This window comes from Xyrauchen texanus, chromosome 1, assembly GCF_025860055.1.
Source record: "Xyrauchen texanus isolate HMW12.3.18 chromosome 1, RBS_HiC_50CHRs, whole genome shotgun sequence".
NCBI classification, from domain to species: Eukaryota; Metazoa; Chordata; class Actinopteri; order Cypriniformes; family Catostomidae; genus Xyrauchen; species Xyrauchen texanus.
This window is the reverse complement of record NC_068276.1, coordinates 56,658,030-56,677,114: the sequence shown is the minus strand read 5'-3', so window position 1 is coordinate 56,677,114 and position 19,085 is coordinate 56,658,030. Positions and strand designations below refer to the sequence as shown.

Here is a 19,085-nt window from a genome sequence, read left to right as displayed (position 1 = left end):
TATAATTGCTTTAAATACAGCTCATCCAAACATATTTAAGAAACTGGAGCTATGCGTTTTATGAAGTAACATTTCTATCATTCAGAGGGTCTCTTATTATTGCTTTTCTCCTGTGCAGGTCCGTAACAACTTTATCTGTGGAGAGATGAGGTTGTGCTCTCTGGAACGAGCCGCCACGATACGCCGCCCTGTTAACTTGGCCAGGCGAGGTTAAAAGTACCTTTTTAACAATTTGACACATACAGTATCTGTAATTATCCTCTGCTCTATTTTTGAATGGACCATCCAGTACCTCAAGATGGCATCATATTATATTGGCAGACAAAAAGAATAGACAAGGAACTGTACACAGCATTCCTTTCTACAGCAGATAACAGCCAGCTCCTGTTTTAGGAACGTTCTGAAAACAGCCGAGCGAGTGCACTTCTCCCAAGATGTGGCAGGCTCAGGGAGAGGCAGAATTAATCTCTGTTGAGGGAGTTTGACCCAGTCTGAGATTTGTTATTACCAACAGAGCCAAACTGAGAAGTGTACAAGATCACTTACCGTCTTTATGCTCTCTGGAGGAAGGAACGCTCCAGGCATACTCCTTATTAAACGGATAGTTCACCCAAAACAGAATAATTTGTCATAATTTACTCACCCTCATATTATTCCAAACATGTACCATATGACTTTCTTTCTTCAATGGAACTCTATCATGAAAAGACCAAAGTGTTAATGTCCTTCCAGATGGATTCGAGACGGATTTAAATTGATCAAACCACCTCCATATTCCATTTGAAACTCGGTCAAGTGTAAATGCATATGTAAACTTGACTCTGCCCAAAAGGCGCGATGTCAGCATTGGGAAAATGCGAAGCAAAACAGCTGCTACCAAGTATTTGCATAGAGCTTGCGTCGTGCAATAAACAACAACACAGTTAAGAAACAGATGCACGTTGTAGAAGAGACAGAACTTTTTTATCGTCATGTATTTGATGCAGATCGCTGACGAAACTGAAACTAAACACCGACAATAAGCACAGCTGTCGTGGATGACACATCTCACCTACGACAAGCCCAGAGAGGAAAAATACACAGCACGCACTGGCCAAAGTCGCTTGGAATCATCTTTTAAATCCGCTGTCCAGCATTAGCATAAACATGGAAGTGATCCCGTTTATTTATGTGGCAGAGTGTAAGTGACCAGGTGTAAATACCCCCAAAAGCACACAATGACCAGAGGCTGTCAAGCTACAAAAAATTCAAAATATCACCATAAAAGTAGTCCGAACAACTTTGCAATCTAAGTCTTCTGAAGCCACGTGATTTGACAATTTATGTCAATGTCAATGTCGGAGTGGTGGTGGTGTATGGGCTAAAGCACTAAACTGGTAAAGGTTGCTGGTTCGATCCCCACAGCCACCACCATTGTGTCCTTGAGCAAGGCACTTAACTCCAGGTTGCACCGGGGGGATTGTCCCTGTAATAAGTGCTCTGTAAGTCGCTTTGGATAAAAGTGTCTGCCAAATGCATGAATGTAAATAAATGTAAATGTAAATGTCAATACTGTACATAGTGAATCTTCCCAGAGGGCAAAATGTACTGTATAGCAAAGGGGAAAATTTACTGTAAATAACAACATGCTAGTTGCTACAGTGACTAATGGCTACTGATGTTGTTGATTTCGGTCTGTTCCTCACACAAAGCTATCAGGTGGCACTGGAATATAGAGCATTAGTTGTATGGACTACTTTTATAGTGCTTTTTTTGTCTTTTTTGGTACCAACCAAGAGTTCAACCCCAGTCCTGTGCTCGGGCCCTTCCATTATGGGCAACCCACCAGATCTGTTGCCTTAATGCACTCTAGGAATATATGAACCAGTGAATTTGTGAAACATCAAATAGACATCAATACATGATGTCAGTTAAAAATGTGCTGGTTTTGCACTTTTCTGTAGCACTTCCTTTTTTTCTGGCTATATTTGCCTCTTAAGAGGAAACGAAAAATATAGAAATACCACATTTCTCAATGCTGTGGTCATGCTGCTGTTTCTTTTTTTTCCTCCCCTTTTCAAAATGCCCAATTCCCTATGCGCTCTAAGTCCTCGTGGTGGCGTAGTCACTTGTCTCAATCCGGGTGGTGGAGGACGAATCTCAGTTGCCTCTGCGCATCTTATCACATGGCTTTTTGAGTGCGTTACCACGGAGATATAGCGCGTGTGGAGGCTTCACACTATTCTCCGCGGTATCCACGCACAACTCACCACGTGCCCCACCGAGAGCGAGAACCACATTATAGCAACCACAAGGATCTTACCCCATATGACTCTACCCTCCCTATTAACCAGGTCAATTTGGTTGCTAAGGAGACCTGACTGGAGTCACTCAGCACACCCTGGATTCAAACTTGCTACTCCAGGGGTGGTAGACTGTGTCTTTACTCGCTGAGCTACCCAGGCCCTGTGCTGCTGTTTCTTAACTTGATCACAGTCTTGATCACACAATCTTTTCAGCTCTTGCAATTCGATTATGAAGAGCTGTATTGTTGATACATGGCTTTAGTGTGTCTATAAACAGTGGAAGCTGTCAGGGTGACACAGTGCTCTGAGACATTAATAAATTGTGTGTTGCGTAATAGGAAGATTATGTTGCTTCTAGATTGATGAGGCAAGATCAGACACTTGACAAAGAGAAGACGTCATCTTGACTCTTATTCCAGATCAGCCCTTTGTATATTTAGTCGTGGATTTGGTGTGGTCGGTATAGATCACATTATGTTATGATATTTTGGTTGTCCCATAGGAGACAAAAATCACAAATGACATCTTTCTATCTCAGTTTTGTTTTCTCCTGGAGAGCAACGAGATTAAATGGAGACTTATGCATCATTCTCCTGCTACTCCTGAGAAACAGACCCTAATAATCTCAAATGTGTCTCTACAGTTACAGATCTCAACAATGTCTCTAATTGAGAGCTCCATTAAGTTTCCTGAGTTATGCTGAGCAATAAAAACTGGTGTGTGTTTGTGTGTGTGTGTGTGGTATACGAGAACCTTCTTTTAAGGTTACAAACTGGGTATTATGCTATAAATGTGGTTTATGAGGACATTTCTTGTGTCCCCATAATTGAAATCGCTTAAAACATATTAAACAATTTTTTATTGAAAATTAAAAAATGCAGAAAGGTTTAGGGTTAGGGGATAAAATCTATAGTTTGTACAGTATAAAAATAATTACATCTGTTGAGAGTCCTCATAAGGATAGCCGCACTAATGTGTGTGTGTGTGTGTGTGTGTGTGTGTGTGTGTGTGCGTGTATTTAAAACAGAGTCTGAGATTAGGCCCAGTCGGTTACTGACGTGGTGTCAGAAGCAGACGGAGGGCTACAGAGGTGTGAGTGTGACTGACCTCACTTCCTGTTGGAGCAGTGGTTTGGCTCTCTGCGCTCTCATTCATCACTTCAGACCTCAACTCATGTGAGACCAACACTACTCATGATCTCTCTTCTGCAGGAAAATAAAAATAAACATTACATTAAAAATGTGTTGACAGCAGCCTGATTTAGTAGAATCACCAGTAAGCTAAATATTTGAATGACCCTTACAAAATGCATTGTGGTGGTATTATAGTATCAAATGGTTATTCAAAGGTATTTGGATCAGAATGGTTTCCAGAATCACGTGTTACGGTACTTACATTGTACTGATAATTCAAATTTTATTACATTTGTGCCTTATTCAAAAACCATGGTTTTGTGGACATGTACCATGATTCTTTATAAAAAGGTACAACTGTTATCATATTTTTAGACATGTACTAAGGTAATACAATATTTTATAGACATGTACCATGGTAAAAAAACATGGTACATGGCTACAAACCATAATTTTACCATGGTGCATGTCTAAAAATACAATTACATTTTTATCTTGTTTAAAACCCATGGCACATGTGCAAAAAACATGGTATTATTATTATTATTATTACCATGGTACATGTCTATAAAATAAAATTGTATTTGTACCTTGCCCAAAAAATGACAGTACATGTATAAAAACCATGGGATTACCATAATACATGTTTGGACTTTATCCAAACACCATGGTATTACATGTACCATGGCACAATTTGCAGAAAACCATATTACCTTGGTAGATGTCTAAAAATACAATTTAATTTGTACCTTGCCAAAACCCATGGCACATGTCCAATTAACATGGTACTGCCATGGTACCATTTAAAAACAAAGCATGTCCACAAAAGATGGTGCATGCATAAATAGCTCTTTTTGTAAAGGCAAAAATCTTTAACCAGCATGGCTGTTGGAATAAATGTATGTCAGCTGGTGTTCATTGTATTATGTAAACCCATACTGACTCCCACTGAATCTCTTAATACATAGTAATCAGGGTATGAAATTCACTTATGTGACCACCAGCCACAGTGGCGGGTGAATGCCCAATTTGACCAACTTTTACACTATGATTTTTCACATATATATATACTCCAAAGTGGGAATCACACATGTGCATCAACAGCTTTCCTTTCATCTGTTCTTTAAAATATAATTGAGTGTGTATGACGCTCTTGTTCTACCCACTCTGTATTGGACTCAAACCAATGTTTCCGGCGTGGGAGGCGGGTGCTCTAACAAGGATGCTAAAGGCTACAGCCTCTAGCATCAGTCGCTAGTGCACCTCTTGAGGTCAGGAGATTGAGGTTTACACACTGCACAGCTATCTACCAGCTGGCTCCCATTACACTCAACCCCCTAAACCTCACTCCCATCCGGGTCACGGCACCATCTTGTTCTACCCGCTCTGTACTGGACTCAAACCAATGTCTCCGGCGTGGGAGGCTGGTGCTCTAACAAGGCTGCTAAAGGCTATAGCCTCTAGTGTCAGTCGCTAGTGCACCTCTTGAGGTCAGGAGAGTGAGGTTTACACACTGCACAGCTATCTGCTGGCTCCCGTTACATGTGCTTCTTCAAACGCGTCTTTTTGTCTATTGCCATTTATTGTCATATGTCACTCTGACGTCTAACAGGCTGGTATATGAGCTAAATTACCCACCACTGTGCATGACACATCTGCATTTGGCAGATGCTAATTTCATACCCTGATAGTAATGTAGGCCAACATAAAAGGACCAATATGGGAGTCCCACTCAAACAGTAGTATACGTGACAGTTTGATCAGATGAGTAAAACTCTAAGCATAGAATAAAGTCTTTAAACGCATTAAACAAATATTTAATCTGCCTCCTGTCATACTGCATCCACAAATCATGTTTTGTGTTGGCAACAGATCCAGTCAACTCTCCTGTATGTTTATAAGCTTTTGCTTTAACACACTGAGATACTGTGTAATCCTAAACACGAACAGGACATGTGAAAAGCACTTTGACCGCTTGAGAAATTGCTTTCCCATGCTACAGCTGTTTTCCTTCTGAGAATAGGTGTCCAGTGCACACGGTATTTATATAAACAGAGTGACTGTTCAAATTTAACATAAGTTTGAACAGCGTAACCATGTGCAAGATTTCACACACTTTATCTACAGCTATTTTTCATGTCTGTCAGTCTGGACTGTCAGAAGTTGTTAAAACTAGGGAAGTTTGATAACTTCAGATTGTCCATTCTCTGTAGAGCAGCTTGTTTATCTCATGTCATGCCCTTTATTTTCATCACATTATTTCCTGTAGTGATTACAACTCTCTGAATGAGCAAGACTGTACCACAAACCTGCAGCTGGCATTTGATGTGGCAGAGAAAGAGTTTGGCATCAAGACTTTCATCACAGGGAAAGATCTGACGTCAGGTCAGGAGCCAGACAAGACCAGCATGGTGAACTACCTCTCCAAGTTCTACGAGCTCTTCCGGGGAACGCCTTTACCTCCCTCAGGTAGACCACGAATGGGCTGTTCAGACCAGAATGCGTTCTTGCGCTAACAAAATGAATGCATGTGTCTCTAGACAAGTTTTTAAAAGTTGGATGTCTTTTTAACTTGTCACAGCATCTAAAACTGTGGCACTCCTCCATGAAATGCTGAAAAAGCAGTGAAATGTGGCACATCGGTCAAAGACTACCATCTAGTTCAAGTTTAACAACTGAAATACACCATAGATGGACCTACAAAAGTGTTCGGTGTGAATGGCCCCTAACGCTTTCAGTATCCTATCAGGGTTATTGGCTGTATTTGGAAAAGCACATTGCCATACTACTTATGCTACTATACTGCTAGTATGCAGTATGCATATTGGGCCTCATTCATGAAACACAAGCATAACACATTTTTGAGCAAATCGTTTTTTTTCACAAACAATGGACAAATAAATTTTATCTGCTCATATACTATAGAATAGAAGCCTTTATTTTGGTCACACATTATACATACATTTTTGCATATATACAGTGAAATGTATATATGCAGTATCAGCCATGATACAGCACCCCTGGAGCATATAGGATCAAGGGCCTTGCTCAAGGGCCCAACAGTGGCATCTTGGCGGTGCTGGGGCTTGAACCCCCGACATTTTGGTCAGTAACCCAGAGCCTCAACCTTCAAAAATGTACGTGTGTGTGTATATATATATATACAGTGAGGAAAATAAGTATTTGAACACCCTGCTATTTTGCAAGTTCTCCCACTTAGAAATCATGGAGGGGTCTGAAATTGTCATCGTAGGTGCATGTCCACTGTGAGAGACATAATCTAAAAAAAAAATCCAGAAATCACAATGTATGATTTTTTAACTATTTATTTGTATGATACAGCTGCAAATAAGTATTTGAACACCTGAGAAAATCAATGTTAATATTTGATACAGTAGCCTTTGTTTGCAATTACAGAGGTCAAACGTTTCCTGTAGTTTTTCACCAGGTTTGCACACACTGCAGGAGGGATTTTGGCCCACTCCTCCACACAGATCTTCTCTAGATCAGTCAGGTTTCTGGGCTGTCGCTGAGAAACACAGAGTTTGAGCTCCCTCCAAAGATTCTCTATTGGGTTTAGGTCTGGAGACTGGCTAGGCCACGCCAGAACCTTGATATGCTTCTTACAGAGCCACTCCTTGGTTATCCTGGCTGTGTGCTTCGGGTCATTGTCATGTTGGAAGACCCAGCCTCGACCCATCTTCAATGCTCTAACTGAGGGAAGGAGGTTGTTCCCCAAAATCTCGCAATACATGGCCCCGGTCATCCTCTCCTTAATACAGTGCAGTCAGCCCTGTCCCATGTGCAGAAAAACACCCCCAAAGCATGATGCTACCACCCCCATGCTTCACAGTAGGGATGGTGTTCTTGGGATGGTACTCATCATTCTTCTTCCTCCAAACACGGTTAGTGGAATTATGACCAAAAAGTTCTATTTTGGTCTCATCTGACCACATGACTTTCTCCCATGACTCCTCTGGATCATCCAAATGGTCATTGGCAAACTTAAGACGGGCCTTGACATGTGCTGGTTTAAGCAGGGGAACCTTCCGTGCCATGCATGATTTCAAACCATGACGTCTTAGTGTATTACCAACAGTAACCTTGGAAACGGTGGTCCCAGCTCTTTTCAGGTCATTGACCAGCTCCTCCCGTGTAGTTCTGGGCTGATTTCTCACCTTTCTTAGGATCATTGAGACCCCACGAGGTGAGATCTTGCATGGAGCCCCAGTCTGAGGGAGATTGACAGTCATGTTTAGCTTCTTCCATTTTCTAATGATTGCTCCAACAGTGGACCTTTTTTCACCAAGCTGCTTGGCAATTTCCCTGTAGCCCTTTCCAGCCTTGTGGAGGTGTACAATTTTGTCTCTAGTGTCTTTGGACAGCTCTTTGGTCTTGGTCATGTTAGTAGTTGGATTCTTACTGATTGTATGGGGTGGACAGGTGTCTTTATGCAGCTAATGACCTCAAACAGGTGCATCTAATTTAGGATAATAAATGGAGTGGAGGTGGACATTTTAAAGGCAGACTAACAGGTCTTTGAGGGTCAGAATTCTAGCTGATAGACAAGTGTTCAAATACTTATTTGCAGCTGTATCATACAAATAAATAGTTAAAAAATCATACATTGTGATTTCTGGATTTTTTTTTTTAGATTATGTCTCTCACAGTGGACATGCACCTACGATGACAATTTTAGACCCCTCCATGTTTTCTAAGTGGGAGAACTTGCAAAATAGCAGGGTGTTCAAATACTTATTTTCCTCACTGTATGTATATATACACTCACCTAAAGGATTATTAATAACACCATACTAATACTGTGTTTGACCCCCTTTCGCCTTCAGAACTGCCTTAATTCTACGTGGCATTGATTAAACAAGGTGCTGAAAGCATTCTTTAGAAATGTTGGCCCATATTGATAGGAGAGCATCTTCCAGTTGATAGAGATTTGTGGGATGCACATCCAGGGCACGAAGCTCCCGTTCCACCACATCCAAAAGATGCTCTATTGGGTTGAGATCTGGTGACTGTGGGGGCCATTTTAGTACAGTGAACTCATTGTCATGTTCAAGAAACCAATTTGAAATGATTCGAGCTTTGTGACATGGTGCATTATCCTGCTGGAAGTAGCCATCAGAGGATGGGTACATGGTGGCCATAAAAGGATGGACATGGTCAAAAACAATGCTCAGGTAGGCCGTGGAATTTAAACGATGCCCAATTGGCACTAAGGGGCCAAGAAAACATCCCCCATACCCAGAGGTTAAATTGGGCCGGAGCGCAGCTCCGCCTCCTCGGGTCCACAACACACCCTGCCGGAGCTCAGCTCCGTCTCCTTCAGCACCAAATATTGTTATTCCACTTGAATTATTTTTCATCTCCTGACTCCTGACAAATACATGGCATATGAGACTGAATAATTAGCAAGACTACACAGAGACACCCAGGCTACCTGGAATTATCCAGGTATGTAAATGCTTTAATCGCTGATTCAGCACCCCGCCCACAGCCATCAAGGGAAAACTGTCACAATTCTAAGCGTGACAGCGACGTTACCATGGAAACCCGCTAAATGCTAGAGCGATAGAATATATCCGAATATGCTACTGTCTGTAACTTTATCTCAGCGCTTCTCAACTGGTTTTGCTTCAGGACAGATTTTACATTGGACATCAAGTGTCGACCTGCCATAGATTAAACATAACCTGTATTTAATGTATCCTGGGTTGCATTTCCTTTTATGTTGCATAGTTTTCCAGTACAAGGACATGCATCAAGTGTCATTATTTTTGTTGTTGATGTAGAAAAAATCTACAGAAACTGTACTTATATGGGCCCATTATTATCACATTTGTTACCTAATATTACATTTTTATACACAGAAGGAAAGGCTCCTCATTAACATGGTTAGGTCAGGGTGCTAGTCTTAAATAATAGTAATAATAATAATAAATTAATGTATTTATGAAAAATACATACTAGCTGAAACACATCTTGAAACTTTAAACTGCCACTGTTGATGTCTTCATTCTACCTTTAGATTATTTCATATGAAACTGAAACATTTTGTCAAAATATAACAAGTTACATTTACTTTAATATAACAAGTTTAAATTTACTTAAATTTGTAAAGGTCATGGTGTGTAATATTTTAATATTGTGTAATAGTTAATATTTTTAACTATTTTGGTTAAGGGGCCACATCAGGCTTTAAGTAGTGCATGGGGTTCCACATTGTATTGCTTTTGAGATACAATGTTCTGCATTTATTTGGTTTTTGTATCTTTTAAGCCCAGAAATAGTTGTGTACTCAATTTTCTGAATTGTATCTGTGACTAATGGGACTATTCTGAAATTTTCTAAAGTATTGTATTGCTCTACAAAGATAGATACTTTTCTATCAGGCATTAAAAACTCAATAAAGGCAGAGATATACATTTATTTTGCCAACTCTACTTCCCTGTTAATTTATTATTCAGTTTTAATAATAATTGTTTTAAAAATGTATAGAACGACTAATGTTTTTCGCAAAGTGGACGAGTTTACTCTTTTTTTTTTTTCTTTCTAAAACTTTACCCGTTTACATGCTAAAAGAGTCATGGTTTTTCAACACTCAACAGAATAACACAGGCTGCATGAATATGATAAATAATTACTGCAAGAGTTACATTAACATTCAGGTGCGAAGTGATATTTTCAAACATGTTCATTTCATAAGTTTTCCGAGGGTGAAATCCATTGCCTGCCTGTTAACATTCAAGATAAAAAATAATAATAAAATAAGTGAATTGTAAAGTATTTGTCTTTGTTTGAATAACTACTCATCCCTACCTTACACATTAATACTGGAAAAAGAGCCCCTTTGGTGTAAAAACACATTAATTCATTTTACGGCGGGATTTTGAATGATGACCATTCACCGTAAATAAGGGCTCCCCCTCCCAACAAAAGCCAATTTAACCACTGCCCACACCATTACACCACCACCACCAGCCTGCACAGTGGTAACAAGGCATGATGGATCCATGTTCTCATTCTGTTTACGCCAAATTCTGACTCTACCATCTGAATGTCTCAACAGAAATCGAGACTCATCAGACCAGGCAACATTTTTCCAGTCTTCAACTGTCCAATTTTCTCTTGCAAATTGTAGCCTCTTTTTCCTATTTGTAGTGGAGATGAGTGGTACCCGGTGGGGTCTTCTGCTGTTGTAGCCCATCCGCCTCAAGGTTGTGCGTGTTGTGGCTTCACAAATGCTTTGCTGCATACCTCGGTTGTAACGAGTGGTTATTTCAGGCAAAGTTGCTCTTCTATTAGCTTGAATCAGTCGGCCCATTCTCCTCTGACCTCTAGCATCAACAAGGCATTTTCGCCCACAGGACTGCCGCATACTGGATGTTTTTCCCTTTTCACACCATTCTTTGTAAACCCTAGAAATGGTTGTGCGTGAAAATCCCAGTAACTGAGCAGATTGTGAAATACTCAGACCGGCCCGTCTGGCACCAACAACCATGCCACGCTCAAAATGGCTTAAATCACCTTTCTTTCCCATTCTGACATTCAGTTTGGAGTTCAGGAGATTGTCTTGACCAGGACCACACCCCTAAATGCATTGAAGCAACTGCCATGTGATTGGTTGATTAGATAATTGCATTAATGAGAAATTGAACAGGTGTTCCTAATAATCCTTTAGGTGAGTGTATATGTATATATATATGTATACCGATCAGCCACAACATTACAACCACCTGCCTAATATTGTGTAGGTCCCCCTCGTGCCTCCAAAACAGTGCTGAATAGTATTCTGAGATGATATTCTTCTCACCACAAATGCACAGAGCGGTTATCTGAGGTACCGTAGATTTTGTCAGTTCAAACCAGTCTGGCCATTCTCTGTTGACCTCTCTCATCAACAAGGCATTTCCATCCACAGAACTGCCACTTGCTGGATGTTTTTTGTTTTTGAACATAAGGTGTGCTATTAACGAAATGCACAATTCATTTATGGAAAGCCCCAAAAGAGAAAAATTTTATCTAGCTTCTTGTTCTGGAGCTTATCAATGTTACACAATTCCTTCAGTCATACAGTCAGCCATGTCAGGAATGTACATCTGCCCTGAACCTGGTTACCGCCCTACAGATCTTCACTCTGAAGCAAAGAGATACAAATGCTACATAATATATTGCTTGACCTCACAGAGGTTAAATAGTATACCTACCCGACACCAGAAGCAAGCCTGATGCCAGCTAATTTAGATACATTCTTTTTACATAGAGTCACTAGATGTTTCTTCTAAAAGTTTCCAGGAAATACATCTCCAGTTGTTTATGAGTTGGCATCTTCTAAGAAAATCAAGCTGCAGTATAAACCTTATACCTTATATTTCATAGTCTGATTACAATGCTTCTCCGATGTAGTTGTTTATTGCCATGTGTCATGCAAATGTTTCTGTCTTGTGGTTTATTGTAGATTCAAAGCGAGAGGGAGATGCAAATAGAGAGAATTGTCACTCAAATTCTCCCAGACCTGTTTACAAGTCACTGAGTTCACTTCAGCCTCGTAAACGCATACCCAAGGTAGTATGCGATGGGTCAAATACTTGGTTCATGGCATAAAGTTTTGACTTAGCTTTGAAATTCCTGAAGCAATATCTGTCGCTTATTATTCCTTTACTTTTTAGAATGACAAAAAGGTTGAAGACAATGATGCCATCTTCAAGAGAAGACGGAAATTTTGCTACTTAGAAGAGGTCAGTATTTCAGTTTTGAAATAGACACACCTATGAAGCCACCCATCTGACAGGAAAATAGTGAAACTGATTTCTAGTTGGTGTACCTCTCTAGCAGACTACTAAGTCATCCAATCAGAGCTCTATAGCCAGTGAGGTGCGGGAACTGAAGGAAAACAAGGTCAAGTTCATGGCCACTCAACTACTGGCAAAGTTTGAAGACAGCAGAGCAAGTTGCTCTCTTCGCAGACAGGTAAGGACTAGTAAACCATAACTTTGTGTGTCTGACAACATGTCATCAGTGATTTACATTCTATTTTCTTAAAGGGATAGTTCATCCAAAACTACAAATTCTGTCATAATTTACTCACCCTCATGTCTCTCCAAACATTTACATTTACACATTTGGCATTTTATCCAAAGCGACTTACAGTGCACTTATTACAGGGACAATCCCCCCCGGAGCAACCTGGAGTTAAGTGTCTTGCTTAAGGACACAATGGTGGTGGCAGTTGGGATCGAACCAGCAACCTTCTGATTACCAGTTTGCCAGTTATGTGGTTTAGACCACTACACCACCACCACTCTGTGCAAACCTGTATGCATTTCTTTTTTTCTGCAGAATACAAAAGATATATTTAATTATGTCTCATTGTTTTATTGTCCATACAATGAAAGTCAATGGGGGTCTACTGTTGTATTAGACCCCGTTGACTTTCATTGTATGGACAAAAACAGTTTATACGTTCTTCTAAATATCTTCTTTTCTGTTCGGCAGAAAAAAGAAAAGGATACAGGTTTGATGCGACATGCGAATTTATTAACAAAATGGGGGTGGCTGGGGTAAGGGAATGAAGTAGGCAGGGCGCTCATCAATAAAAGATTGAGAACCACTGTTCTACACCAACAATCCCCACTTTCGGTACATTGGTATTACTGATGCTATCGCTATACCAAGGTACTGCCACAACATGGTCACACACGTGTATTATGTATCCATGTAAACTGGTGCTTTACATTTCCCAAACTATACAATGTCACAGTAAAACTACTGCAGTGTATATCAGTGTATATCTCTGCCTCCAGATACTATAGGGACACACTTAGCTCTCCAAAGTGTGCAAGTATTATCAGTAATACAGTTTTGTATCCAGCACTGCCCACATGTGCTGTGTTCACAGTTTCCATCCGTTGCCTGTGTTCAACACAATGAGGAATGCTTGGCTCCTCTCTTCCCCTCGCTTCCCCTCGCTTCATTCCAGTCCTCTGAATTCACAGAGGAAACCAAACCACCCATCCTACACACACTCACACTCAGTCAGAGGCTGAGAACACAGGATGTGCTGCCACCTGCTACTCTGCAGTGTTGGCCATGACTACAATGTTCCAGCGCCTCCAGAAGTTGGAAAATAAGATTAGCCAGGTGATCAAACACCCTTCTTCCTCTTCTGCTTCCACTTTCTCTTCCTCTTCTTCTTCCACTTTCTTTTCTTCTTCCTCTTCCACTTCCTCTTCTGCTTCCACTTTCTATCCCTCTTCTACTTCCTCTTCCACTTCCTTTTCCACTTCCTGATCTTCCACTTTCTTTTCTTCTTCCTCTTCTTCTTCCACTTTATTTTCTTCTTCCTCTTCTACCTCCTCTTCCACTTCCTGATCTTCTTCCACTTTCTCTTCCTCTTCTTCTTTCACCTTCTCTTCCTCCTCTTCTTCCACTTTCTCTTCCTCTTCTTCTTCCTCTTCTTCTTTCACCTTCTCTTCCTCCTCTTCTTCCACTTTCTCTTTCTCTTCCTCTTCTTCTTCCTCTTCCTACCCTTCTCCCTCTTCTGCTTTCTCTTCCACTTCTTCATCTACTGCTTCCAATTTCTCTTCCTCTTCTTCCACTTTCTTTTCTTCTCCCTCTTCTAATTCCACTTCCTCTTCTTCTTCCACTTTCTCTTCCTCTTCTTCGTCCTCTTTTTTCAAAGCTCTTCTTCATCCTATTCTCCTTCAACTTTATTTTCTTCTTCCTCTTCCACTTCCTCTTCTGATTCCACTTTCTCTTCCTCTTCCCTTTCCTTCTCCCTCTTCTTCTTCCTCTTCCACTTTATCTTCCTCTTCTTCTTCCTCTTCCTCTTCTTCTTTCACATTCTCTTCCTCCTCTTCTTCCATTTTCTCTTCCTCCTCTTTTCCACTTTACTTTCTTCTCCCTCTTCCACTTCCTCTTCAACTTCCTCATCTTCTTCTTCCACTTTCTCTTCATCTTCTTCTTCCTCTTCCTCTTCCACTTCCTATCCTTCTCCCTCTTCTGCTTCATCTTCCACCTCTTCATCTTCTGCTTCCACTTTCTCTTCCTCTTCTTCTTCCTCTTTTTCAAAGCTCTTAAACAGGATATTTTAGAAGAAAAAAAAACATAGGATGGGAGTTGAGTTTGGTCATCAGGAATAGGTGAAATTGTGAAAAGTTATTGGGTCACTTTTGAGTCCATGTTTCTTTCTCTTCTGTCAAAAGACTAAGCTATGAAAGAACACATTTATTTATAAAATGAAATTTTAGTCAAGTTTTTTGCAGTCTTTGTATGGCAGAATGTAATGAAAAAGTGTGAAATATCATCTACGAGTGAAACACGTGATTAATGAGAAGACCACCGGTAAGGTAGGTATTTGATATATATTATTATTTGTTTTTCTATTTTTAGTAACTGAAATAAGATAAATATTTATATACAATGAGAGGTACATTTCATCAAAAGTTTATTTTAGATAAATCTCATTAACACCAGTAAAAAACAAAACATTAAATATTGTAAATCGTCATGACGATTATGAACCTATTTAACAGTGATGGGTGCTTACATATCATTTTCATGTTCACCAGAGGCTCAGCCTTGTTTTCTCTCTCATTGTTTCCCTGCTTTTTTCTCTTTAATGGCCCTCACTCAGAGGAAAGCCCAGACTCAAAATACCAGAGAGTTTCATAAAAAAAGCATAAAGGAGAAAGCTGTCTATATGAACACTCTGTTCTCTTGTGAGGCCGCCTCTTCACATCAGGTGACTATTGAGCTGCGCGTGTTGGCTTTCCTCACTGAGCTGCTGTGATGCATGTCCTGCGCTTTTGGTGTCTGATCACAGAGTGACTGAGCATCAATTCATGCACCTGCAGGCTTTGCAGATATCATCGCATACTGAGTAATTAATTCCCTGCACCCCCCGCTCTATAATTGGTTAATAATCTCTCTAGCAGAACAGATGTGGGTCAACTGAATACATACTCTAGTGCTTGCTACTTTTAAACAACCTATTTGTAAGAGTTAATAAATGGCCATGCACATCATAGCTCACAAGGCCTCAACAGTATCATGCCCCGTAAAAACATATTTTGTGGTATTTTGTTTTTCTGTGAAGATATACTGGTAGTTGGAATACATTATTTGTACATGCTTTATTGGAAATTGAACCTAGAAAGGGTTGCTGAAGTCCTGTAAGCTTTTAAATGGATCCCTCAGACTCAGTGGCAGGCTGTGCATTTAAGGTCTTGGCCTTCAGTGTGATTAATGCCATTAAGTAAACACAGTTTCTCTATGAATAAGACTATGTCTTTGGGCATCATACATTATGTTGTAGCTAACTAATAATACCAATTGACATTTTAAAAACACATCCATGCACGAAAGCCAGAACTTGAAACGACACTTAATGCTCAAGCAAGCCTAATTGTAACTGCAGCATGACTGTTTTGTGAAATGAACGTCTCCCGAACAGACATTCAAAAATCATAATTTTTCATATGAACCTACCATACCAGATAATACCTGGAAAAATCTATCTAATAATATTTACAATATAAATGTTATTTGCAATTAAATTCATTTCATCAGGGAACACGGTTATGCTGCTTACTGTTCAAGTTGTATGTGGGATATTCCTACTTGATATCTCCGACCATAAATGCATCCCATTCCCTGATATTCAGAAGATGACGTTTAAGGAAACAAAACTGCAACAGTCCCGTTAGCTTAGAAGGGGTTTGACTCTCATTAGAGATGTCTCCTAGCAACCCAACTGATAAACAATGCTGCAGCGCTAGCATTTGTGCTACAGGTGTACGATCATCAAAAGAGATTATAATGTTTTATACCCCTGTTTCTGCAGCAGGCGTTTGTTAAACAAGCTTTAATATCATGTATTGTGGAAACAAACTCATTTATCGATATTACCTAATGAAGTGAATGTTTATCAATTACCTTGTATATCTCCCTGAGTGTCGACATGTTTGTGTGACATCATGCACCTGCATCTCGGCGAAATCGGGTTGAGAATGTCTGCACGAGCCTACAAGTTTTAATTCTAACTTCAAGATGCATTCCATTGCACTTTTCCTAGTAGGAAGTTGTAATATCCGACTTTCCGAGTTGAATGGAACGCAGCTGACACTGAATGCTCCAGCAGCCTAATTTACACTTAGACACTGCTGATGTTGCTATAACAATGCAAAAAGCACTTACTAATTTACTTGAAGTGAGTTCAGTCCTCCTTTCCTGTTTAATTAATTAAGCAATCACACAGTCATGCAGAACATCTTGTTTTTTTAAATCCATAAGGATCTCTTTCTCCACGGCAATACCATCAGTGACAGCCGACTCATCAGCAAGATATCGCACTCTTCACTTTCAAATTATGTACATCACTTAATGCATGAGTGCATCACTCAAGGCCAGCTAGAAAGCCTCGACCGGGACATATCTTAAAGATCACACCCACCAAGAACAAATCAATCAATCAATCAATCAATCAATCAGTCAATCAATCAATCAATCAATCAATCAATCAATCAATCAATCAATCAATCAATCAATCAATCAATCAATCAAAGTGGCAACTGTGGCTCAGGTGGTAGAGCAGGTTGTCCACTAATCACAGGGTTGGTGGTTTGATTCCTGGTCCACGTGCCGAAGTGTCCTTGGGCAAGACACTGAACCCCAAGTTGCTCCCAATGGCAGGCTAGCACCTTGCAGCTCGGGCATTCAATCTGTGAAAATTTCTGAAAGATTAATTAAGAGTGGAAAGCGATTTTAGCCCTCATTTTTAGACTTTGGCACGTAACTTGTCACCACACCACAACATTTTAGTTCAGTAAAAAAAATGAATACGTACATTTGTCTACAGAATTAGTTTAAAGCGTGTCCATGTGTGAATTACTCTGAATGGGTGCATGACTTCATACTGTACCGCATGTTCTGATTTTGTCATCATCCGTCATTAAAGTGTGGGCCAGGTGGTCATCCTTGTAATTCCTATGAATGCTGCCCTTTGAGCAAATATAGCTTTGAAAAGTTTCCAAAGAGTGAGTAAGTAACATATGTTGAACAGCCCTCCAGTGCCTTTACACGACAGCTACATTTGAAAATTGTAATATATCAATTGTTTCTTCACTTTTCAGTTTGTTCCTATGCCCTTGTTCCTTCTCCACATCTCTAATACCATTTAACACTCCTAATACTGCTTGCAACTCAACAGCCTTTATTCAATTATTTTCATTTCATACTCATACACTTTCATTCTGCTTTGTCTTTCACGTGATTCTTAATCAGACGGATAGATCCGAGACTCTGCAGCTAGACATGCAGCTTTGTAAAGAAGACATGAAGAGACCGTCAGTAAAAAGCGCACAGATGGTGAGAGCTCCTCAAGAGCGTTCTAGCAACATTAGTTCCTGAGACTTTTGAAAATGTTGTTTTCGCACATTGGAATTTTGAACAGGAAAAGACGCTGAATGGATTTCTTAAAGGAATGTACCGGGTTCTATTCAAGTTAAGCTCAAGCGACAGCATTGTGACATCATTTTAATTGCCACAGAAAATATTATCGACTATCGATTATTTAAAAAAAGAAAGACGCAAATTAGCTTTTTACAATGGAAGTGAACAGAGCCAGTCCATAAACAGTAAAATACACACCGCTTTATAAATATAGCCACAAGACATAAACGTTATGCTTCCATGATTTATAACACTAATCAGATGTTTGTGTTATAAAACTTCTGTTCTACACAATTTGGCTGTAATGAAATCGCTTTTTACTTGTTTACTGCAACAAAGTTTTAATATTGGATATAACTTTACATGTAAAAGGTTGGCAAGCAATTTTATCACACGTATTTACATTTACATTTATGCATTTGCAGACACTTTTATCCAAAGCGACTTACAGAGCACTTATTACAGGGACAATCCCCTGAACAACCTGGAGTTAAGTGCCTTGCTCAAGGACACAATGGTGGTGGCCGTGGGGCTCGAACCAGCAACCTTCTGATTAACAGCCCTGTGCTTTAGCCACTACGCCACCACCACCACTCCACCTACAGTTAGACACTTCGATAATACTGTAAGTGCCTAACTGTAACTGCAAATGGTTTCTTTCTTTTTATATATAAATTAGGTACAATTTTTATTAACATTATCCCACAAATCTTATTGATTGAGCTTGTATCGTACCCGGAACATTCTTTAATTTGTGAGTATGTTCAAGTCGAAGTTGAAGCAGGTACGATTTTCCCATTCAAATGAAAAACAAGGCACCTCTGCCTAATGAAACCAAAATCATTAAAGCTCAGAACAAGGGCGCTAAACACCATATTAAAGCTCTGCATGGAAACATGCTTCATCAATAACAATATAAACCTTTTTTAGGGTGCTTTCACACTAGCAATTTTGGTGCACACCTGAATTTGAATGACGTCAAAGTTTGGTTCGTTTGGGTGGTGTAAACGCTGTTTTCCCAACTCAGGTGCGCACCCTGGAACTGCACCCGAGTCCACTTGAAAAATTGGTCTGGGGTACGGTTCATGTGAACTCCAGTACGGTTCGCTGCTGATATGAATGCAATCGTTTCAAATCGTGGAAGTGAACCGCTTGTAATGCTGTATAATTTGCCTCCCGATTGCAATTATTATGGTTTAAT

General features: G+C 40.0%; 1 protein-coding gene across 3 annotated transcripts in view; it reads left to right on the top strand.

The window, feature by feature from the left end:
• Positions 1-19,085, top strand: part of LOC127654119 (F-actin-monooxygenase mical2b-like) — a 77,853-nt gene that overhangs the window by 45,002 nt on the left and 13,766 nt on the right. The window contains exons 11-17 of one of the 3 annotated variants that reach the window (XM_052141333.1): positions 119-209; positions 3,313-3,460; positions 5,688-5,887; positions 11,892-11,998; positions 12,103-12,171; positions 12,266-12,403; positions 12,598-12,766. In XM_052141333.1, coding sequence (XP_051997293.1) covers positions 119-209; positions 3,313-3,460; positions 5,688-5,887; positions 11,892-11,998; positions 12,103-12,171; positions 12,266-12,403; positions 12,598-12,642 — 798 coding nt within the window. In that variant the 3' untranslated portion in view covers positions 12,643-12,766. Of the gene's footprint in view, positions 1-118; positions 210-3,312; positions 3,461-5,687; positions 5,888-11,891; positions 11,999-12,102; positions 12,172-12,265; positions 12,404-12,597; positions 12,767-19,085 lie in introns of those variants that run through there. The other 2 variants (XM_052141252.1, XM_052141169.1) reach the window with 2 other exon arrangements.